Genomic DNA, 22,983 nt, shown 5'->3' on the forward strand with positions numbered 1-22,983 from the left:
GCTTAGTATGTGATACACAAGCTCAGATTTAGCGAATGCAACTTTAATTGGATTTTCCCATCCCGGCACTAAACCGTCAACATCTGCCAATCGTGGGCCACGCGACACCGATCCAAATCCCTGCAACAAATAGCCAAACCGCAGAACCCACTTTGGATAAACCTTTATGACAATCAGGCATCAAGACCCTTAGAAATTGATAGAACAGTTCCACCAATAGCACATTTCCCAGAAGGATCCATGAAACCTGTTTCATCTCTCACCATGACCATCATTCTTCAACACCATCACCACCCCATCCAAATAACAAACCCATCAATATGTATATACCAGGAATCAATTGAATCAATCATCAATAACCAAATTCAAAAAATGTCAGCACCCGCTTTCCCAACCCCTCGTAAAAGAAAGAAGAAAAAAAATCGAAGAAAAAGAAAACTTCAATCCCACACCATCCCAGCACCGATCCCTATAAAACCCTCAACTAACTCCTATACTACCACCTGAATATAATATCTAAGCGGGTCCTCACTGGGCATCAACCCTCACTCCCACTCACGCAGGAAATCTCCCCGAGGTAAGGACGAAATTAGCCCGATGAACAGCAGTTTAATCTCCATGTAACTAATTCAAGGCTACTACTCCCATAGAGGAAATGATGATGCTTCGCTTGGGTATTTTGAGTATAGTAGCAAGGATTTTTAGTCGACTGAATGGATCCGTCCATAAGTTAGTGAGTGATTGATGATCAAATCGGGATTTGAATCTTCGGTGTTTGGGTGTTGTGGAGCTTGGAGCTTGCTGCTGCTGCAGTGATCGATCGTGAGTAATATTAAGATACGGGTACTATGGTAGGAGTACTGTCGGTAGAAGAAAAAGTAATTTGATAGTGTCATCTGGCTGAAGGATTCTCCCACTTACGTAGGGCTCAGGGACCGGGGGGTGATTATTGGCTGTTTGGGGTATCGATTCAGCTTCGGTTGGAACATTGAAATATTTTGGCTTGGAATGCTTGGTAGTGGTGGCGGGGTCATTTTTGTGATTAATTGGCTGGATTGTTAATTAATTGGTACTGTGTCTACTTTGTGGTGGTTTTGCAGCTTGGGTGAGGATGGCGATGTTGGTGATGGTTCATAGATAGGGGGTGGCGATCTGGGAATCGGGTTGCCTGGAGAGGGTGATACTTGCCATCAGCTGTACCACAGGCGTAGTTTACCAATGATATAAAAATGAATTGTATATATCTTACTAAATAGAAGGGTGGCTTGCTCAAACGTAGTTTTTGTGAGAGAATGATATTTAATTATGTAGAAGAGTTCGTCCTCCATACTGAATAACTATGCTCAGCTACTGGATGAGCGAATGGTATTGCGCGGCGTCGAACGGTTGGATCACTTCAGATGAGGGTTTTCCAAAACCCCTATTAAACATTTTCGAAGCGCCTCAGTTACTTCCACGGCTTGCTTTTCGTCCATCAGATGTGACCAGTACATAAGTTGAGTTTCAGTCTTGCCAGGTTGGGCGGTCACAACAACAAGAATATCATTCTAAGACAGCCACGTCAGCATCGTCTGCTAAAGGTTCGTTGCGGCATGCACATACATGTGTCTCTTCATGCGTCTCTATCGGTCGAAAGGAAAGCCCTCCCGTATCATTGGACAGTGCGCTCTCCACTGACAGACATGTATTGAACAGTGGTTGATCCTGGTTTCCTGGTAGCAAAAAACCCTCGAGGTCCACAAGTGAGCAAAATTGATGCGATTTGTCCTCGAGAGTGCTTTTCTGGCTCCACTCTAATGTCTCTAAGAAAGAGGACTCTGCGTCCAGAAGAAATCGACATGGAAGAACATTGAAGATCGAGCCGACCATTTCTTGAACTCCATCAATCGGTGCATCGCGTCCAGAGATCGTCGTTCCAAAACAGACATCGCTCGATTGACAGTATTCTTGCAATACCAGTGCCCATGATAGTTGGAGAACGTTTGTTATCGTCACTTCGTACTTGCTGCAGAAGCGTTGCAGAGTATTGGTGTCAACGAGTGGGTTAACTACGTACTGGAGCTGAGAAGTAGTGCAGTTATCTCGGCAAAGGCAATCTGTGGATTTTGACGGGAAATGGCATTGCGATATCCCGCTGAGCCTCTGTCGCCAATAATCGAGATGTTGACTATTTCTTCTCCAACTATCCAGATATGTCACCCATGAGCGGTATGACGGTGCTGGGGCGGGAAAAGGTAATCCACGATATGCCATAGATAGCTCACGGAGAAGGATCAGCACTGAGCTTGCATCAAGAAACGCGTGGCTGCCTTCAAGTTTGCACAGAACCTGACCGGCATCAGACTGGTAGATCGTGAGCCTGTAGGGTGTAACTTGGCTCTGCTGAATGTCTAGGTGTGATTCGCGTAGAGCGGTACTGAGATCATTGGAACTTAGTTGCCGCAAGACCTTAGCTTCTGTGGGGCAATTCCCCAGCACAACATGGTGTTCTGAACCAAAACCTTCCATCAAGATTGTTCGCAGCGCAGCATGGCGCTTAGAAACTGAATTCCAAGCGAAAAGCAAGCGTTCAATGTCAGTCGATACATCGTTAACAGTAACTTCCCAGATCGTGTAAGATAGATGAAAGGAGGAGCTCATCTTCCGGAGCAGTCCCATGTGAGGATCAGTGCAAGGGTACACGTCCTCTACCTTGGCAGATCTCGGTAGCTTATCCAACTGTTTCATATTGGTTTCAAATGCTGCAATATCCTGATATCTATCAGGAAGCAACGATATATCCTGAATGGCTGCAAAATTGTTTTCCGACGACGGAGACGCTCTTAAGGCAATACGGTGTATCGTCTTGGCATCAAAAATATCGTGAGCAGTGATATATATATTCTCGTCACGGCACTGCGCAACGACTTGCATTGCTAAAATTGAATCACCGCCTAGGGTGAAGAAGCTATCGTGGAGACCAACATCATCTATGTCGATATGCAAGATAACACCCATTATGCGGCGTAACCTTGACAGTATGTCGGTCGTGGAGTTCGCCGTGATAACATTGGCTTCCTGAGGACACATGTATGATTGCAGAATTCTCAACGGCAGTTTCGATGCCTCCTTTTTCAAATCAGCTTTGCTGGGAAGTCCAACGGACTCATGGAATACAGGTACTGGAAGGCAAATAATGGGCGCCATTGCATCTGAAAGAGTGGTTTGAAGCTGTGTCATAGCCTTATGCAAGCGGGCCCTAGTATCAATGTCCGGGAACTTGAAGACACATGAATGGTTAACACACGAGCCGTCTTTACACCCGACAAACAAGACTAGCTTTGGTGTATTCGTATCGATGGGAATAACCCATTCTGTTTTTAGCGGGGTTTCTTGTCCCAGAAGCGTTTGAGCCGCTCGTTCTACTTCATTCAGTACCTGGCGTTTTTCGTTCACTTCGGGGCCGATGTATTCGGTGGTGTTTCGCAGCACATCACCCACAGTATCTGATGACGAACTAAGAATCAAGGTCAAAAAGTCGCTCATCTGATGCAGGTATTCTTTGACTTTTTCAGTAGGGACCAATTTAGGATCAAACACGCCCCTCAATTTCATAGTGTCCTCTGCGTATTCGCATATAATCGTAAGAACTTGGGTCGCAAAGTTAGTATCAGTCTGTTGTTCTAATGTGTCTACTTCCATCAGTTTCAATAGGCTATGAGAACGTTCGTTGGGCAAAGGTGGCCTTGCTGGCTGGACAACAAGCAAGCTCTGGAACTGGCTAGCCCTGACGGCTTCAGAACTGCATTGTCGCATCCGATGAACCCCAAAATGCTCGTAAGGCATCATATTTAAGGCATGCTTCTGTAGATTCTTCAATGCGTCATATATCTTCTCGTCGCTATGTAGAAGGACGCGAAGGGGGAACGTGGTGATGGTAGGCCCGACAATGCTAGCAGTCTCGGAGCTGTTGCGGCCCGTGACGGTCACCCCATAGACGACATCCAATGATCCTGTATGACAGGCCACTACGAGGGCCCATGCAAGGCGACATGCAGTCGACAGAGTAATTTCATTTTCGTTGCACCTTTGAAGACAAAAGCTATGGACACACCTCGCGACGTTTTGGGGAATATGACCCGGGGCCACCTTGGCTGGAAAAGGAACTGCTGCCAAATCGTCGAACTCACCTGTCCAAAATGATTTTGCGGCAATATCATCCAAGTCTAAAAGATGTTTAATGAAAGGGACAAATGGAGACGTCACAATCTGCGTCCCGTTGTATGCAGTTTCCACGGCATCTATGATATGACTGTAGGACCACGAATCAAAGAGCGCATGATGCAGAGTCAGCTTCAGTCTAGAACCAGCCTCATGCACAGTATAACAATAAAAGAGTGGTGTTCCTGGGGACATGGTATTTTCTTCATTTTGGCAGGTTGTCGCATCATTCCATGCTATGTCTTCCCGGACGACAACTTGAAGCCCGCGGGAGAGTCGAAGAGATTCAGAAATCAGGACTATTCTTGTCCTCAAAATTGGATAAGCTTGAATGACCGTGCGTAACGCATTGTTTAACTTTCGCCAGTCGATACTTGGCGGAAGACTGAGATCGAAATTCGCTCGAAAAGCTCCAGGCTTGCTTGCTGTCCAGGCCATAAGACGCTCCTGGAGGGGCGTACAAGGATAGATGTCTTCAATGTCTTCCGGAATGACGCCACATTGGCTTGCAGCAAGACCGCGAAGATATTCCCCTTCGCCATCCATCAATGAGAATGGAATTATTTGCTGACAGGATACGGGCTCCATCGGGCTTGTCTTGATGCTTTGAGCTAACGCGGCGACGGTGGGGTTTTCGAAAATAGATGTAACGGTGATGTTGATACTGTGCCTAAGACGTGCTTCATTCACCAAAACAATGGCGAGAGCTGAATCCCCACCAAGATGAAAGAAATTCGCGCTGACTCCGACTTGGTCTTGAGGTAGCCTCAATACATCTGAGAACATTTGGGCAATACAGGCATGGAGAATCTCAGATGATTCGACAGGGCTTTCATTGGGATGCATCATACTCCGGAATGATTGTAGATTTCTGTCAGATAAGCGGGACACAGTGTTGCGCAGCAACTTTCGATCGACCTTCCCAGAGGGCATCAATGGTAACCTTTGGATTGGAACAAAGACATCTGGAATCATATATCTAGGAAGTACCTCACGAAGGGTGGACTGTATGTTTCGTGCCCTCTTCCAAAATTGTGTATCGGGTTTCATGAGTATATCCTCATTATCCGATGCTTTGTTCGAATCCGAGGCGATCGGTGCAATGAACAGTACCAAAATGGGATCACGGTCCCCTTTTGTGACAACCTCAGCAACTGGCGTGATGTTAGACCATAACTCCTGAGCTAGATGCTCGATCTCCCCAAGCTCGACTCGTTGGCCGCGAATCTTGACTTGCGTATCCTTTCTTCCCATGTAAACAATGCTGCCATCGGAGTTTTGCCGTGCCAAATCGCCAGTTTTGTAGTAGATTCCGGGCCTCTTTGACCATGGAACGTCAGAAATGAATGATTGTGCTGTTTGCTCTGGTTGGTCCAAATATCCCCCACCAACTATCGGGCCACCGATGACGAGCTCTCCCACTGCTCCAATGGGTACAAGTTTCGAATGGTTTTCGGGCTCAACAATCCAGGATGATCCCGCAGCACTGTACCCAATGTTACGAGGATCACTAACCCGGCTGAGCCCTGATTGAATTGTGGAGACTATGGTACATTCTGCCGGGCCGTACGCCTGGGTCAGGTGTAGTTGACCTGCCCATCGGGAAATATCTGACGGACGCATAGCTTCCCCTCCGACGACGAGGGTCTGAACTTCAGGTATAGCGCTGAAATCAAGGAGTCGTGCCACGGAAGGCACCAACTCTATCCAGTTTACCCGAAGATCCAGGATTGCTTGCTGAAGGTTGTCTACTCGTTGAGATTCCGAAGGAATACACACAGAGCCCCCTAACATCAGGGGAGTCAACGTTTCATGGATGCTGACATCGAATGCATATGATGCAAATTGCAAGACGCGGGAGGAGCAGCTAAGGCTCTGCAGAGGACTGCTAAGAGCCATGTTAGTACAGAAGTTTCCATGGCTGATGATAATGCCCTTGGGGATCCCAGTAGAACCTGAGGTGTATGCGATGTAAGCCGGCTGGTTGGGATCAGATGCCGACGAATGTTTCTCCTGGGTTTGAGATGAAAGGATGCCGGGGCTAGTGACGGGAACGGTGATGGTTTTATGGTTCAGGTTTGGTATCGAAAGTTCCTGCTTGGAGGAACACAGGATAACCGGGGCCTTTACCTCATGACAAATGGCTTGCACCCGAGCTTGGGGAAATGATGGGTCAATGGCGACAAAAGCAGCAGCAGCTTTGAGCACACCCAGCATTGCCACCACTGTCCACTTTGACTTCTCAAAAAGTAATGGAATTATCACTCCAGGCAGCACATTTCTGGCATATAAAATATCACGAACCTCCGACGATAATATATCCAATTCCCCATAGGAGAATGACCCATCCCAGGCACAAACGGCTTCAGTTTCGGGCCGCCTGAGACACTGTCGCTCAATGCAATGATGAATCTTGTCACCCAGTGGTCCTGTCGGCGCCGCTCTGTTCCATCTATAGAGCTGGCGTCGATGCGAGTCACTAATCAGGTCTATGGACTTTAGCTGAAGTGTAGACTGCAGGCTTTTCAACGTGTGAATCAAAGCTGAGTTCAACAGTTCTGCGTGATCTTGATCCAGAAATGATTCTTGACTGTATATGCACATTCGGAAGCGGGACTTCGAATAGTCTATCCCGATAGTAAGATCGACATGTTTCTGGCACAGTTGTTAATGCCTATACACTCTAGACCATCGGCTGCACGGTGCGAACCTTTACTTGAGCCAATCTTTCGATGGCCTTGAGTCCAATACTCTCAAGGAGGTACGTGTTGAAGCAACATTCAGAGCACAGCTCTCCATTTTCCCGATCACGTACTTTATATAGGGAGATAGCCTGCGGAATATGCGCCACTTCGTTTACCGATGCCCTCCATTCCTCCAAGGTGCCGCTATCCGAGATTGCTCCGAATAGTACCGTAGAGGTGTTGACATACTTGGAAAGGAGAATAGACCAAGCAGCTTTCAAGTCTTGAAATGGCGATTGGTTTCTTTGGCAATCTTGGTATTCAGAGACGGAAAGCGTTGTTCCAGTCGATTTCAAGTTAGTGCTAAGATTGTGTAGAAAACACGAGTCATGCTGGGATCCACGTGATCCGGTCTCGTCGTTCTTGTCAGTCATGTTGGGACTTTGACCGTACATACGAAGCAAATTGAGTACTCAAAATTCTCAATGCTCTTTATTTTTTTTCCAAGGTTCATTTATATGGCGACTGAATCCTAAAATGCTGCACGATGCTTACAAAAGAGGCTCTATGAATCAACATCTAGACTGTGTTTCCTGGTTCTGCAAAGCATCATGACTCTCGAATGCATTGGCAAAATACCAAATGCCAGAAGATCTTCTGCAGCGGGTCATATCAAGTGATGATTTGTCCAAAAACAATCGAGGCTACTCTGAGTGTTACACGAACAAGCCTAAATTGATGTCACAACATCTTGATCTACGTCAACCCCGAACGCCATCCAGCCAAATCCAGTTTGTTCCTTCTATGACGGAGGTCCCACTTAGTCTACACAGCCGCATATAGGAGGTCTTAAGGGATGGGTGAGAGAAGCCACTGCCAGAAATCTCGCAGGCAGTTCCAATCTCGGGTGACTTTAAACTTTGTTATGTGGACACACCGACAAGTCAACGTAATATCTTGTTCATCTGACACAAATAAGCCAAAAAGGTACATATGCCTGGCTAGGGCATTCTGGCCATGTCTCCGATGTTGTTACGGCCATCATTTAATGGAGCCGACTCAATATGAGACACATACTTCGCCAGATGCAGATACGAACGCGTGCGTGCATCCTACATAGATCATCGGAATGATTGATTGGCTAATTACTATCAGTAGACTTCTAGGATTCCCCCCATACCCTCCTCGCGAAAAGAATATCGATAGGCGAAACGAAACATCGTGACCTCCCTGGTACTAATGGTGGAATTTGACATATATTACGGAGAGCATCACACACTACTGTTCTACCCCAGGACTGAGTCTTCTACAATCCATCGAGACGGTTTGTCCTTTCGACTGCTGGCTAGTTTTTAACCTACTTTAAACCTGTCCAAAAACATGACTTTCACGCCTGGGGTTGGCCCGGATGGGACTGCACCGCCTAATTCCTCCGACGTTCATGTTATTATTGTTGGCCTCGGTGTGGCCGGTTTAACAGCGGCTATTGAGTGTTATCGAAAGGGCCACAGGGTCACCCTTCTCGAAAGGTCCCCGGTAGTGAAAGGGGTTGGTAAGTCTGAAGCTATACAAGTACTAGCCAAAGCCTGCAACTCATCAATCTTGGAACAGAGGGTGACGGTATCACCATTGGGGCGAATGGCTCACGCGTCACTGCTAAATGGGGTGACGGGGCTGTACACGAGCGAATGTTACCTTTCCGGTTCATTATCGAGAAGATCAAGGTCATAGAGTATACAGGCTATGACTTGGGTGAGTTTGAGCTCCGTGGGTATAACCGAGGTGACGGATATACCCTCAACAGGGGCACTTTGGTCACGGTCATGTATGAGCATGCGCGCGAACTTGGGATAGACATCCGTCTAAACTCTCCTGTGACTGACTACTGGGAGACGGACCATGAAGCAGGCGTTGTGGTCCACGGGGAGCGCATTGCAGCAGACTGCGTTCTTTGTGCAGAAGGTGTGCATAGTAAAGGCAGGGAGAAGATCACTGGGGAAAAGATTGTTTCTTGGGAGACTGGCTGGTCTGCATTCCGAGGCTGCTTGAATACGGATGCGGTAGCGGCTGATCCTGCAACGCGATGGGCCCTTGATAACGCTGAGGAATATGATCAGACAGTTGGCTGGGTATCAGACGATATTCACTTCGCATTGTGGAGAGGGCGAAAGGGGAAGGAGCTTTTTTGGTACTGTACCCATGAGGTAGGTACTCTCTTATATCAGGTTATCTATGTGCGATTCAATACTAACACGCTCAGAACGAGTACGCGGCAGAAGAGGGATGGGATGGCAGTACAGACGTTGTTGAGAACGTCCTTGACACCATCAAGGATTGGCCTGTGCGCCCGCAGTTGGAGCCACTCATTCGGAAAGGGAAGGGAGGTTGGTATGTCGATCAGAAGTTGGTGACAAGGGAGCCAATGCAGACTTGGCTGTCTCCTCGTCGAAGGATGATGGTTATCGGCGATGCCTCCCATGCCGCTCTTCCATCTAGTGGCCAAGGGGCCAGTCAGGCAATTGAAGATGGCGCGGTTTTGGCAATTGCATTGGAGCTAAGTGGAAAACAAGATGTTCCTTTGGCTCTGTCTGTCGGAATGGCGATCAGGTATGGCAATCGCCCCTCAAAAGCCACAAATCCATCCCTTGCAGTGACGGCTTACCTCTTCTATAGACACGCACGGGCATCTGTGATCCAACGTGGGGCGCCACTAGTTTTGAAATCCATGATGAAGACTACCTGCAGAGATTTGCGGAAGGATCTAAGTGGCGTTACTCCTCCACATCCAAGTTGGATCTTCGACCATGATTGTCAAGAGTATACTTATCGCGAGTTTGCAAAGGCTGCCAACTCCATACTCACTGGCCAACCCTATCAGCCCACCAATGTTCCAGCAGATGGGGTGTATCGGCTAGAGTACAATAGTCGGACGGTGAATGGTCAGCCATGATGACTTCTTCAGGCGAGCAACAGGCGTGGGGTTTCTTCTTTAGTCAAGATACTGCCCATAGTCTTGTGCTGTGTAACACAGGAAGCGTCCGAGTCAGCAAAGGGGTATTCAAGTTGACTTCGGCACATTTATTTGTTGGGGTTCTCCACCGCAATCCTGCAGATGAGTGTTTTGGTTTCCGATTGGATTGAACCTTGATTATCTATGCCAAGTCAGTCTGATGCAATGCCAAATTCTATCTAAGTGCTTAATCTGGAATGTCCACGTCCCTAACATCTATGCAGCATGGATACCAGTGCATATCCTAGGTCCTTTAACCCTTTCCATTAGATGCAGATCATGCAGTAGTTCAAAAAAGGTTATACTCCTAAGACAATCTTGGTTCTACCATTATTTTAGCCTTTACCCCTCAGTATCATGCTAGTAAAATTCTTCACGACACTGTCTCCTTCACACCTTGCATTTGGACACTGTCGATCTACAATTCTTTGAAAATTTGTATAGCATCATGCGGGAGTCTGTCTAGGTAGATGATGTGACTGTGTAACTACCCTGACCAATGAATTTTTTATTACGAAATTGAAATCGAAAGCCTTAGAAATGCATCTTATACAATATCCTCTTTCCTTGAAGAGCGAGCTTCAAAAGGTAGTAGTCAAGTAATCCCCTGCTTGCCCTTGAACTGCCCCCTTTCAATGTAATAGCAAAATCAGGACATACACACATGCTCCTGAATCCACACAAATCAGATCCACATTATGGCCTACCAAACAATAATCCCCCTCACACTCCTTATCTTCGCCATTTACCATGTCCTCAGACGTCCAGGGAGGTTCAACGTGGGCAAAGCCCCAGATGAAAAGAAGGCAATTTGGGCTGGATATTACAAAGTATGCATAGTAGTTCATACCCTACCTTCTAGAACAGATAGTAACTGGAATTTCCAATACCAACACAGGGGAAAGCATCATCTCAAACATGGACAATACCAAGAAAAGACTACCATCTTCGAATCCTTCCAATAAGCATGCTCCCATCGCTTCGAACCGACCATCGAATAAGTTTCACAGCGGGGGTACATGATGTATGATCTTGCTCTTCATGTCTTCAAAGATAATTAATTCAAGATTCAACTAACAGATAACTCCTCTACAGCAACAGCAGTCTCGCTTCACCAAGACATTCGAATGTGCCGCATTCGCCAAAAGCGTACAGATCAATCTGAACAATAACCTAGGTAAACATGCCCTATACCATCAACATCATCGAAACAAAACCTAACCCTCCCTATACCTACCCAGGCGACCTCCTCCCAATAATGTACGAAGAAATGGAATACGCATTGGACCAAGAACTGGGCAGCTCACACGGTAAGCACTACTCCAAACCCCCATACAACAAACCCTAACAACAACCAAATCCTCCTCAGAATGGCACCCCCTGCCCCCCCTCCCCACCCTCCTCCGCATCATCGCCCTCGTCTCCGGCCGCATCAACATCGGCCTCCCCCTCAGCCGCTCCCCAACCTGGCTAGCCCTATACACCAAATACCCACTGACAATGATGTCCTCAATATCCTCTCTCATGCAATACCCAGCTGTGCTCCGCCCCCTAGCACAGCACTTCATCCCCTCACTACGCGAACTCGACTCCATCCGGAACGAAATCATTACCCTCCTCACACCGGAATACGAAGCTATTCTCTCAGGTAAATCAGACCGAAATACCATGGTGAGGTGGATATGGGATAACAGCGAGGAACACGAGCGGACAAGAACCTACCAGAGCCACGTGCAGGCGATGATGTCCATCGGGACGGTGTTGGCGAATGCGGCGGCCGCGGCGCAGTGTCTGGTGGATTTGGCGGAGCATGGGGAGGAGATGGTGCCGTTGCTGAGGGGGGAATTTGAGCGAGTGGTGGGTGGTGGTGATGGGATAAGTAAGCAGGCGTTGAGCTCGTTGAGTATGATGGATAGCTTTGTTAAGGAGTCGCAGAGGGTTAGGCCGCCGGGGGCGGGTGAGTTTTCTCTTCTTTCCAATATACATATCTGAGTTTACCATCTGACAATGTTGGTTGTATGATAGTCACCTTCGAACGCAAAGTCCTGGTACCATTTACTCTCCCAGACGGCACGCAACTCAAGGCGGGCGAGCATATCGCGGCGCCGGCGTTCCATGTTGGCTGGGATCCGGAGCATATTGAGAACCCGGAGGTGTTTGATGGGTTGAGGTTTCATCGGTTGAGGAGTCAGGGTGGGTTGTCTGCTACTAGTACTGGTAAGTACCACTATGTGTCTGTGAATGAGACGTCGTTGAATTTCGGGTATGGGCGGAATGCTTGCCCGGGACGATGGTTTACGGCTTTTCAGATTAAGTTGTTTCTGGGGCTGTTGTTGACGAAGTATGATGTTGCTTCTGGGGGGACTTTGGGAGAGGGGAGTAAGAATGGGGATGAGGGTGAGGACACGGTCTGGATTAGAAGGAGGAAGAGTGGTGATGATGGTACTATATAGAACTTAATTAGTTGTTGCTGTGATTAAAGCCGGTGTTCGGGAAAATATATTCTGAGATGATGTACATAGATAAAGTCATCTGTAATCGTTCTGTCAAATGCCCATCATAAGACTCTAAAACTACTATTATTCTTAGTTGAAAGATTGAAGATATGATTACAAGGAACTACTGCTTTTTACGACAGTTGAAGAAATTGGAAGCGTAATGTGTGAGATTGCATGAACACTATGGAAGTGATATGATTGGAATCAAACAAATAGCATAGCGGGTATATGTTCGTAACATGTCATAAAGTAGATCCAGTTCGGATCGATCAGAACAGAACAGACGCGCGTGGCGTTCTCGTGCTGATCCGATGGGATCGATGCAACGGCCTTTTGTGCCGAAGCGAAATCACCCAAGCATGACGCATGAGTATTTGACTCGACGCGTAGGGATTCCCTTTTCATGCTTGAAACTCTCAAGAAATTGGCTGGCACTCTGTTGCCAGACTGGCCCCAATTTGCTCCTCAAACAAACGGCGGAGCGATTTCTGAAGCGCTGAAAGCCTGATGGTGGAGGGCCACTAATGCGACCGGAGAAAATCATCTGTTGCAATAGAAGAACCGCAAAGATACCCAGGAATGGAATAAATCCACAAGATATAAGCGTGAAAATTATTGTAGGCTCAATCCTTGGCATGATGGTGTCTCAGACGATCCACTCCATCTCGTACGGTATCCCGCAGACTGAAGCCTCCAAACAGCCAGTCATTCGAGTGACGGCCGTAGTGGTTCACTGTGCCGCTGTAACGACGGTAGTCGTGGCCGCTTCTGCGCATGTGTGTGGAATGTACACGCTTGTTGGTCGCGCTGTCGTCGGTGGAGACTCTGCTCGGAGACATGGTGGAGACGGGGCTCGCAGAGCGAGGAGGGGTAGAGTTTGCAGGAATGCTTCGAGGAATGTCGAAGCTAGATGAGGGAGAGGAGCGATTCGAAGGGATAGAAGCTGCGGTCGGAGAGTGGGAGCGCGACCGGAGGAACTGTTTTACGCTGGACAGGCGGCTTGCTTTGTGATGTCTAGCCTTCGTAGCGTGGGAGTTGGTGGTGGTTGATGAGGTGGAGGAAGTAGTAGACTGAGAAAGAGCCCGCTTGAGGGTGTTTGGTTGAGCAGAAGTCTGGTGGTCGTCGTTCATTGCTTTGATTGAGGATATACCAAGGGGGATGGATCAGAAAAGAGTGAAATCAACTCTGTAAACTGAGGATATTGCATCCAAAAAGAACAGGGGAATTGAGCGTATTTAAGTTCCATCGTCCCCTCCTTCCGTGCTCATTCCGAGCATGTCTGGAAGCCCACCCATCAGCCTATCAAAACAGCACTGGCCCTATCCGGGGCATGGGGCCCCTGCCGGGAAGCCCGAGCGGACGAATGAAAGAATGCCAGCACCGAGGGGCTCCATCGATAGGGCTCAAATGGCCCCTTCTTGAGTCACGGACGGCAGCTGAATGATGAGCCAGTCGGTGAGGATCTCCAGTCGTCTCCACGCGTCTGCCCTATGCCTTACGAGCCGGCCAATCACTGTGCCTGTCACTGGGAAATGACCCATCAGGGGGCTCCATTTTCACCGCTAGATCCACCGCAGCAGCGTCCACAAGGCTGCCTTGATTTTGTCCGCTGTTCGGGTGCGCCCGTCGGAGACTGATTGTGTGTCCTTTAGTGATAGGCAGTTGGAATGTTCGTCCTCGTTGTTTTTGTCTGGATATGAGTGAGCTGTCAGCTCTAGGGCATTCCAGACAACTTCCAGAATTCTTCCCACGAAGCAACAGAACGGGTGAGAATTCAGCCCCCACCTTGCAGACAGGAATGATCGCTCGGACTTAGCGAGCAGGATAGGAAATGATGTTCGAATTCGGACTAGGGACGGGACATAGGGCTTACGGCTCACAGGAGGTGGTTTCCCAAGTGTTAGTCTCAGCTAGTGCTGATCTCCACCCTGGTCTCTCCCTCTCCTTCCCCTCTCCAGGCTACCATGAACCGGAGAGAACACACTCACGGATTGCTTTTAATAGCAACTGCGTGAAAATGGCTCTTATCTGAAACATGATCCCTGTTCAGATTGTCACACTCCCAGTGCGGGATATACGAAAATGCCTCGATGGAATGAGTGAGGCAATTATAGGGTAGGCGATGCGCTGCGGATGGTGTTGAAAGCGAAGCCAACACAACAGCGACAGACAAGACAGAGACAGCCAGTCTCAGACGGCCTTCCCAATTGGGACGCCGGCCAGTGACCCACTTGAGGCTCTTGAGCTCGCCAATGACATCACGGCCCTTCACGTGCCCCATGCCAAGAGGCTGGCCGGCACGCGCTTCCGAGCACAAGGAGTTGGGAAATGAATCCTACTGGAATACGGGCAACGAACATGCTGCGACGAGTATTCCGAAGACCGTCCTTTTCTTCATTTTCTAGACTTGAGTATGACCTACTGGTCTTGCTATAACATTAAATCAACAAGCAGCCGCCATCAACAAAGCTCATCGCATGCAAAATACCCACTCAACGCCATGAAAGCAACCCTCGCAATGCAATGCGTGCAAATATGTCAAAACCAAACACTGAAATATAACCAAGGAAACAGCACAAACCAACAGACAGTGCATACAAGCTATTGTTCCTCTTCCAGTGGCCACAACGCGGCGCTGGGCCTTTTCCACGACCGAGGCTGCTCCGAATGGCACCGCCGATGATATCGCTCAACTGACAGATATCCAGCTCCGGTCTTAACATCGGCAACTCTCCCTCTTTCAGCAACAGAACTTGAAGGCGGCAGAATAGGAGCTCCTTGGGGCATCCAGTATGAAACCAGCACACTTTCCCCAGTAGTGGTCGTGGTCGGCAGCACAAACAGTGATCGGGCCTTATCCAGAGGTGGACGGATCATTTTCCGGAGGGACCCCGATCCCGATCCAGCATGATGGTCTGTGACTTGCCCAGAGGCGCTGGGCGAAGCTGATTCCCACGGAGCGTACCAACGTCGATGGGACCGGGCAGTCCTGGAACGAACGATCCCCGCCGATGCGGCATCATCCTCGAGCAAATCCTCAGATCCCACCGGAGTCAAGAACTGCTGCTCGAACTGACGTTGCTGCTCAGCGATGACGAGCGGCAGATTCCGTCGTTCACGTAGCTGTGTCCCAGGGCCGCAATATGGCCAGGAGTGGCGTCGTCGATGGTGGACTAAGTGTGGCATATCAACAAGGTGTAAGAGCAACAATAACTATGAAATAGACAAATCAGTCAGGAACAGGACAGCAACGGATAAAGACCAACTGACTATAAATACCAAGGGGATAGATAAATAGATAGATACCTAAGCAAAGAAAACTCGAACAGCCCAGGCAACAACCAAATACCCAGATATCTAGTCAGTCAGTTCCTCCTCGACAAGAAGAATCCCAAGGCTTGCCAACAGGGCAAGCACTAATCATGGTGAGGTAAAACAGGACACATCTCAACAAAATGCCCCGGCGAGGGCATTCGGTGAAAAGCCTCGCGTTATAAGAGCTCAGCCTTTGCCCATGGGTCATGAGGCTCGCACGTGCAAGGCGCACGCGTCGGGGACAAGAACACTGGGGAGAGATCACCCGGGCGACTAAACTGACTGAGACGATCTGGGGGTGGGCGCTGAAGAATACATGATTTGAGGCACCCTTTACTGGTCATCCGCTAGTAGGGAACCGGATAGACGCGCCTTGAATTGAGTCACGGACGATGAGCAATAGTTAGCTATGACAAATGAAATTAGAGTCAGCGACTGGCTTGCGCGGCGGGAGGATTGCTACTAATAGTAATAATCGTAAAACTAGCTTTGAAATCAAATGCCTAGATATTCTCCCCCGTTCTGTCGGCGAAATTATACAGCTACCTGCTGGGCGGGTTCTGCAGGTTCCGTAACTAGTGAAAGATGGTGTTTGTGCGGATCTCCAGATGAGCGGCATGATCAAGCGGGGTACAGAGTAACAATGAAAGTGACTGACTAAAATCGACGATGTCTCCTCTTCACCGAACTGGGACGGGTGATCTGCAGTCTTTTGCTCTTATCACAAGCTTGCGAGTGCTGATAGCTTTGTTGCCTTTTTCTCCGGCACGAGAAGCGATCAGCACATAGTGTTTGGAGGCGAAGATGAAGAGATGTTGCATGTTGCTGTTGCATTGCAGCACAGACCTGGTTTCTCTCTCCCCGGTTCTTCTTGCTTAGTGTCATGTGATAGGTTGGTCTTTACATCCTGACTGGCTAACAAGTACTCTGGATACTACTCTGCTACAACAAATTAATGTAGTTCTCAAACAGTCCTTCGTGATAAATGGGGAGCGAAGCTGTCTACTCCGTAAGTCAAAATCCAACCACCTTTACCATTGACCAGTCACGTGGTCTAATGGTTATGATTTCTCGTTCACATCAATCTGACGCGCCGAGAAGGTTCCCGGTTCGATCCCGGGCGTGACTACTCTCTTTATATTTTTCACAATACAGTCTATAATCCTAGTTTGATAATCCTTGTCTTCTCGTAATTTATACTGTTTGTTTTTTTGGTCTGGGCTGCCTGGTATATTGCCTCCAAATTTGGGTTTCAAGTTCCATGGTTTCCTCATCCTCACGGTGGGGACATGGCCCGCACATCTTCCTGCGTTTTGCTATACCCCTTGGTCTTGGATACTGGTCACATGCAATTATCGTAACAGACTAAAAGCCTTATACTGATCCTATAAGCTTTGCCGGCTACTTCAATTGATTGCTCGTTATCACAGCAACGAATTCTTCTCGGTCTAAATCACATCAGCCTCGTCGTTCGTCTATGCAAAGGAAGGCGTACCTTTTAGATTGGGAAAGGTGATCGTAATTGGCCCTGTTTTGTGCTCTCTATTCTGATTCTTGGCTGCCCCGGAAGCTATCTTTGTCATGTTGAGGACCATCCCGCGTGAATAGCTGCTTGGGGGGAAGCTGACCAGGTTTCCGGCTCTGGATGGTTCAGATGGTGGTATGGTCATTGTGAGCCACCTGTCCGTTATACGGTCGCTCCAACGCGCAGCAAGGCGAATGGTATTTCCATCACGCCATAGCTGGACTTGTGAGTCTCCTTTCACTGACTTTCTAGGACCGAGGACCAGCAGCTTTTCCTTAGTCGTGATGGATGTGGCTCTCCTGGAGAAGACCAGCTTGTATGTTGATGCAAGCGAGGACATGAACGCCATCAGCACGCGCTCTTCGTGAAACTCCACCGTCATATCCTTGAACTCTTTTTCGCAGTGAGAGAAGAACACTCGACCGTCAGCCCGATATAGCTGGTCAACGTGTGATGATATGTAAGTGGCGAATAGTGCACGGGGAAATCTCACACGGAGATTAGAATGGTCGTACAGGTAGTCCATATCCCTGAAGAGATAATGTAGACTGCACTGCTTCCATTCCGCACGAGTGCGACATATCATCACCGCCTTGTAGCGTTTCTCATCGGGCGCAATGTCAGCAACCTCGTAGACCTGCCCTGAGCTTTTGGCCTGAGACCAGGTGAAGGCGGGCTTCTGGCTTAGACCCAGAACAGCCTTTTCCAGTTCCTCCACAGCCTCCTGTGAGCGAAACTGGATACCAAGGCCTATGTTTGGATTGCTGCCGTCATACACGTAAGTGAAAAGTGGATGGTAGTTCCCGTCTGTTTTGCTGGACCTCTCCTGGCCCGTGTCTGACCATTTCAGCAAGATGAACCCAGAAGCCGTCGTACGGCTGACTTGTACATGACCCAGTGGCATGAAAAATTCGGTAGCCTGCCCGGGCTTGTCGGCTATTGAAGAACTGATGACCATGCGCCGGATAGAGCGCCACGCCTCGCCAAAAGACCTTTCCAAGATGCGCACTTCGCAGGATCTGTGTAGTGTGGGAGGACTGGTTGACACCATGCTAGGCATCCTCAACTGCTCAACTGTTTCGGCCGGACTTTTGAAAACAACCTTTTCTGTGAATTGGTCGGAATCAAGTGGCTCCCGTATCTGGACGGCATCGAAGTACGCTTTGGGCATGCTGATCACTTGCATAATATCTGACATGTATTGAAATGAAATAGACAAAGTCATAGCGTCAAATTTCAGGGTCAGAGGTTCTGTTGGCTTTGGCACGGATAGATTGGTGAGTGATGCATTTGATACCTGGATCAGCTGAGCTAGATCCCCTGGTGCCACTGTAGATTGATTTAGTTTCGTCGGTTCTAGCCATTTTAGCCATATGTATAGACACTTACAATCTCGTTGGAGACAAAATGTTCCGTACTGGTTACAGAGGCTAATTTTGGGCTCGCTTTCACCATACTTTGTAGACAAAAGTAACATGTATGGAGCGCCTCTGGATCGCATACGGAGCTTCTTAGCCCCGATCCCTGCATTCACGAAAGTGCGGAAAAGAACTTGCTCATCCTCTTTACCAGCATCCTCCAGTTCTACTGTAATATAGCAGAAGTTCCCTGGCTTAGCTGGTTGGCCATCCTTCCCAATCATCTCTTCGGGCTGTATAGGTTCCCAGAAGTCGAGGTTTTGCGAATGGATCGCAGCGTAATCGGGTATATCCACGGCACTAAATTGCCCAAAGTCTTCTTTGAGCCCCTTTAAAATGCTTAGCCTGAACAAAGTAAGATGTCTGTTGGTTGGCTTACGTCTGATAGATCTGAGATCATTTTTCTGATCTCATCCTCCAAAAGCAGCTGTGGGTTGTCACAATTCAAGACTATGTCATATAGGATATATGACGCTTTCAGAAGGTCCACATATGCCTGGTGACTCGAGTTACATGACAGTGCAGACGGGCTCACGCTGCCTCTGGTGCTTGAAATTGTTGATCTCTCGCTATTCGCAAGGGCTGTCCTGGCCTTTACCATACATAAGCAGCTGTCACCAGGGAAAACTAAATGCGTATATATATATACCTTCAGAAGCCACCACACAGCAACTAACAGCCAGCATCTCGCAGTGAGTTGCTGGGCCCGCTCTTCCTTGTGGGCTATATGATCGAAACTTGCGAGAAGCTCTGCATCAGGCTGATGCATCTTATCACGTGGTTCACACCGCAGCGATCGGAACAGCTGCTCTCGTAGTTGCCGTCGGTGGAGTTCTTGTATCGCATCAGCTCCTGAATGGCCAGGGCTACCCCACGGCGTTGACTCGCCTGGTTTTATTGAGGTTGACCGTTGAATTCGCCCTTGATGTTGGATAGCTGAGAATCCAGATCCTGGTCCACGAGACCAAACCACTTCTTTCTCCGTCGAAAAGACCTCTGGTACAACTGATTGCGAAGGGCTGTAAGTCGAAGTAGCTGGACTAGTAGGTGAGGTGTACGTAGTAGCCGTGAAACTAGACGTGTCTGAGTGCCCCGACACAATGGATTCGGAGGAAGCTAAAACATGAGAGGGGTCTTCTGGCGGACATGCGGGTTGTGGAGCGGGATTTGACCTGCTTGGTTGTGTTCCTTCTAGCTCCGCTAGGATGAAGACATTCTGCTGGCGAGGCGTAGATACTGAAATCGAAATAGGCGAGACGTCGTCATGTGCCTGCCAAGATGAAGGAGTTGGGGGAGGTATATCTTTTGCCGAATCTTTTGTCGCCGAGCTTTCAATTCTTTCTAACGAAGGCCTAAAACGTGAGATACAGTCAATATTTTGGCTAGTTATGGAAGCTCACTTGGTGAGAGAGCCGACACATACGCCCAAATGGCATGTATGAGCCACTATCTTAGACTTAAGATCTTCAATGAATGCCTGCTGTGTCATCCAATCTATGGACTGCCATAGCTGTCTCCCGTTCTCAAACCCTAGATTTCGGTACATGTCGACCACCTCCTTTAGCTGCTGCAAGGTCCCTGAGCATGAATTCAGGCACCGATGGAGGGTATGCTTGCATTCCTCATCTGACTCTAAAAGCTCGATCTTGCTGGAGCTGATATCATCTTTCAAGGTCTGAAACACGCTATGCAGGGATTCCAGGCTCGCCACAAGCTGGTTGAAGCCGTCAGGGGCATCTCCGGAGATAGAATTGCATGTAAGATATAGGTCGCGTGCCAGTTTGGTAAGTTCCGGAACATCCGCTGCTTCGAAAATGGAAGCCATTTCTCTTTTCATCAATTAAGTAAGCTATGATGTATTACCTGTGTCAATGATATAAAAAGAAGGAATCGGAAGTTGCCGGAAATGTCAGTTCACGAGTGATTCACGAGTAGGCAGCAACTGCAAAACACTGGTGTCAAAGCCAGGGGCTGGTGGAGACGAAGGGCGCAGCATGTAGCCAGTGTCTCAGATCGATAGCTCGGCATACGTATCTTATAAACATACAACTAGGCGTGAAAGCCACGAGACGAAATTTGAAGGAAGGATGGCGCAAATTGGGGGCTTCATGTGACTCTTTCCGATACAGCGGATGGCGCGAAGTCCTAGTGTACCAACAGAACCCCCGGTTCTTGGGCAGGGCACGATAGTGTTCTCGTGTAGAGAGAGCATCGGAAATGCAACCGACGGGCAAGACCACTACGAGGCGCAGCATAAAGTAGGACAGCAGGGATTGTCATTGCAGAGCTAGGGTACGAGGTAATAGAGTTTGGGCCAAGTGCGAATCACAGTGTCAGGAAGTGATAGCTCCGAGGCGATTCAACGCTCTAGATTCGTTTTCAGCGACAGGTGGTTGGCTGACGTACGGTGTGATTCCTTTCAGTTTGCCCCAGGAGCAACAAAGAGCGGAGTCGCTATACCCCGGATCATTGCCTTGGGGTCAAGTTGGTCAAATCGAACATTCATGCATAGTGTCATTATCGCGGGATGCTGTGAGCAGCAATCGAGATGGCTGTATAGCATTGAACTCCATATCTAGATGAGCTTGATGAACCTTCTGGTCGGATCCGAGAGTATCGGCTCCGTGACGGACTGTCCATGCCATCAGGAAGGGAACAATATCCATGGGCAGATCATCAACCGCTGGTGCGTGCGGAGTCTATCTAGCGTTAGCGCATAGTTCCTTCCTTTCATCGTCCGGATCCAGTCAAGACAACAGCCGCTCGTATCTGCCAATTACGGAACTGTACTTCCCTCCCTCCGCAAAAGGGATTCTCGACAAGTACCTTCAATGAAGATGAACACGACCAGGCCAAATGAAAGAATGAACAAGAGGGAGAAGTGTGAGTCAAGCTGAAAGAAAGCAAACAAACCCAACAAAGAAAGCGGTGGGTCATCCCGACCCAAATAGGTATAGTTTCAGGGTGCCTCAGGCGATGACGGAAATCCACGCGTTTCAGGGGTTCAAAAATAGCTTCTCCGTCAACAATAAATAGCATCATCTGTCTTTGATATACTACTTTTGCTTTTGTTGCTCATTGTCAGGTCACGCTGCGAGCGAGTGTCGATCACTATGGCATTTATAACATCGCTCGAGCCCCTTTGGGCAGCTTCGAGCCTCCAATTCGAGAACGCCTTTCAATTCATCAAATCCCTCGCCGGTAACCAAACCGACATTCCTAAGACAACCGAGAAAATACTAGAAAGCCAGATTGGCTGGTCCAATCCTCCAGAACCATCCAACATGCCATTCAACATTGACCTTCAAATGGTCTTCTCGCTCTTCTACTTCCTCGTCATCTTCCTAATTCCTTTCTTCCTCACCAACTATCTCCTCCCTGCCACGAGTCACTCCCGACGCGATCGCTGGCTGTTCGGATGGCACTTCTTCGATGCCCTCGTCCACTTCGGCATGGAAGGTCTCTTCCTCTTCCATTGCTTTTTCAGCTACGCCCCTATCTCCCCTAGCGAGAGCCGCGACCCCGTCTTCCTCGGCGATAGAGACCACGTCTACGGCGCCACATACTCCAACTCACCGACTGCCAAACTGTGGCATGAATATGCTCAAGCAGACCACCGCTGGGGTGGTGCCGACCCTACCATCATTTCGATTGAGCTGATCACTGTGATCTTCGGCGGTATCACCGCCTCCTTGATCAGCTATTGGGTCTATCAGGCTGCTGGCAGGCAGTCGAGGGAGAAGGAAGCGATCAAGGCAAAGATGTGGTTCATGATGATTGTGTTGGCGACGGCCGAGATATACGGAGGCTTCATGACCTTCTTACCGGAGATGTTGACTGGCAATACAGCACTGGCTACCGATAGCTTCCTGTATTTCGTGCTGTATATCATTATCTTCAACGGCCTCTGGGTCGTTGTCCCCGGTTGGATACTGTGGGAGGCATGGAAGGAGTTTACCGGCTCCTCCACCGTCATTAAGAGGCAGCGGGACAACAGCTCCCCCAGACACAAGCTTGGAAGGTGACTAGATGAACAGAATGTTCGAACGGACGATATGTCCACACGGAGGCAGCCCCATTACATGTGAGAACATACTCTCGGGGCTGCGTGGAGGATTATGATACCCTGTTCTTTGCGTGACATGACCTAACGGGGATGCATAAGCGCTTATTCTTTTTCTGGTATACTTTTTGACTATATATTGTGGTTATGATTGTTTGATACTTATTAGCTCCTGGTTAATGTTCATTGCATACATCATTACATCAACTGTACCATGTCTGATCTGATCTCATCTCATCTCATCTTATCTTGGTGACACAACCACCTGGT

At 48.6% G+C, this 22,983-nt stretch overlaps 8 protein-coding genes and 1 non-coding gene across 9 annotated transcripts; 4 read left to right on the top strand and 5 right to left on the bottom strand.

Annotated features, from left to right (window-relative positions):
* Window positions 1-1,308: 1,308 nt before the first annotated feature.
* BO79DRAFT_272577 (gramicidin S synthetase 1) lies at window positions 1,309-7,318 on the bottom strand (the record flags this gene model as incomplete). Its single annotated transcript, XM_025687443.1, has 3 exons — window positions 1,309-1,547; window positions 1,603-6,855; window positions 6,911-7,318. 3 exons carry the CDS (start codon window positions 7,316-7,318, stop codon window positions 1,392-1,394), a joined length of 5,817 nt encoding a protein of 1,938 aa, XP_025544017.1. The 3' UTR covers window positions 1,309-1,391.
* Window positions 7,319-8,264: 946 nt separating this feature from the next.
* Window positions 8,265-9,834, top strand: fqzB (FAD-dependent monooxygenase fmqB; the record flags this gene model as incomplete). The annotated part of the gene is made up of 4 exons (XM_025687444.1): window positions 8,265-8,436; window positions 8,496-9,088; window positions 9,145-9,491; window positions 9,558-9,834. 4 exons carry the CDS (start codon window positions 8,265-8,267, stop codon window positions 9,832-9,834), a joined length of 1,389 nt encoding a protein of 462 aa, XP_025544018.1.
* Window positions 9,835-11,152: 1,318 nt separating this feature from the next.
* On the top strand, window positions 11,153-12,347 carry BO79DRAFT_224695 (cytochrome P450; the record flags this gene model as incomplete). Its single annotated transcript, XM_025683690.1, has 3 exons — window positions 11,153-11,204; window positions 11,264-11,851; window positions 11,920-12,347. 3 exons carry the CDS (start codon window positions 11,153-11,155, stop codon window positions 12,345-12,347), a joined length of 1,068 nt encoding a protein of 355 aa, XP_025544019.1.
* A 159-nt stretch (window positions 12,348-12,506) lies between these two features.
* On the bottom strand, window positions 12,507-12,906 carry BO79DRAFT_43655 (uncharacterized protein). Its single transcript, XM_025689248.1, has one exon. It carries the CDS (start codon window positions 12,795-12,797, stop codon window positions 12,597-12,599), a length of 201 nt encoding a protein of 66 aa, XP_025544020.1. The 5' UTR covers window positions 12,798-12,906; the 3' UTR covers window positions 12,507-12,596.
* BO79DRAFT_206930 (uncharacterized protein) lies at window positions 12,549-13,580 on the bottom strand. The gene has a single exon (XM_025682074.1). The coding sequence runs from the start codon at window positions 13,520-13,522 to the stop codon at window positions 13,016-13,018; it is 507 nt and encodes a 168-aa protein (XP_025544021.1). The 5' UTR covers window positions 13,523-13,580; the 3' UTR covers window positions 12,549-13,015.
* Window positions 13,581-14,764: 1,184 nt separating this feature from the next.
* Window positions 14,765-15,665, bottom strand: BO79DRAFT_43661 (uncharacterized protein). Its single transcript, XM_025689249.1, has one exon. It carries the CDS (start codon window positions 15,576-15,578, stop codon window positions 14,994-14,996), a length of 585 nt encoding a protein of 194 aa, XP_025544022.1. The 5' UTR covers window positions 15,579-15,665; the 3' UTR covers window positions 14,765-14,993.
* A 1,085-nt stretch (window positions 15,666-16,750) lies between these two features.
* BO79DRAFT_t36 lies at window positions 16,751-16,836 on the top strand. The gene has a single exon. It is a non-coding gene; the product is annotated as a tRNA-Val (tRNA).
* A 76-nt stretch (window positions 16,837-16,912) lies between these two features.
* On the bottom strand, window positions 16,913-20,475 carry BO79DRAFT_284684 (uncharacterized protein; the record flags this gene model as incomplete). The annotated part of the gene is made up of 6 exons (XM_025688276.1): window positions 16,913-17,155; window positions 17,203-18,561; window positions 18,622-18,979; window positions 19,030-19,242; window positions 19,300-20,002; window positions 20,051-20,475. 6 exons carry the CDS (start codon window positions 20,473-20,475, stop codon window positions 17,109-17,111), a joined length of 3,105 nt encoding a protein of 1,034 aa, XP_025544023.1. The 3' UTR covers window positions 16,913-17,108.
* Window positions 20,476-21,706: 1,231 nt separating this feature from the next.
* On the top strand, window positions 21,707-22,886 carry BO79DRAFT_206931 (EXPERA domain-containing protein). Its single transcript, XM_025682075.1, has one exon. The coding sequence runs from the start codon at window positions 21,764-21,766 to the stop codon at window positions 22,673-22,675; it is 912 nt and encodes a 303-aa protein (XP_025544024.1). The 5' UTR covers window positions 21,707-21,763; the 3' UTR covers window positions 22,676-22,886.
* Window positions 22,887-22,983: the final 97 nt, after the last annotated feature.

The sequence above is a fragment of the Aspergillus costaricaensis genome (assembly GCF_003184835.1).
Source record: "Aspergillus costaricaensis CBS 115574 unplaced genomic scaffold BO79scaffold_3, whole genome shotgun sequence".
Classification (NCBI taxonomy): Eukaryota; Fungi; Ascomycota; class Eurotiomycetes; order Eurotiales; family Aspergillaceae; genus Aspergillus; species Aspergillus costaricensis.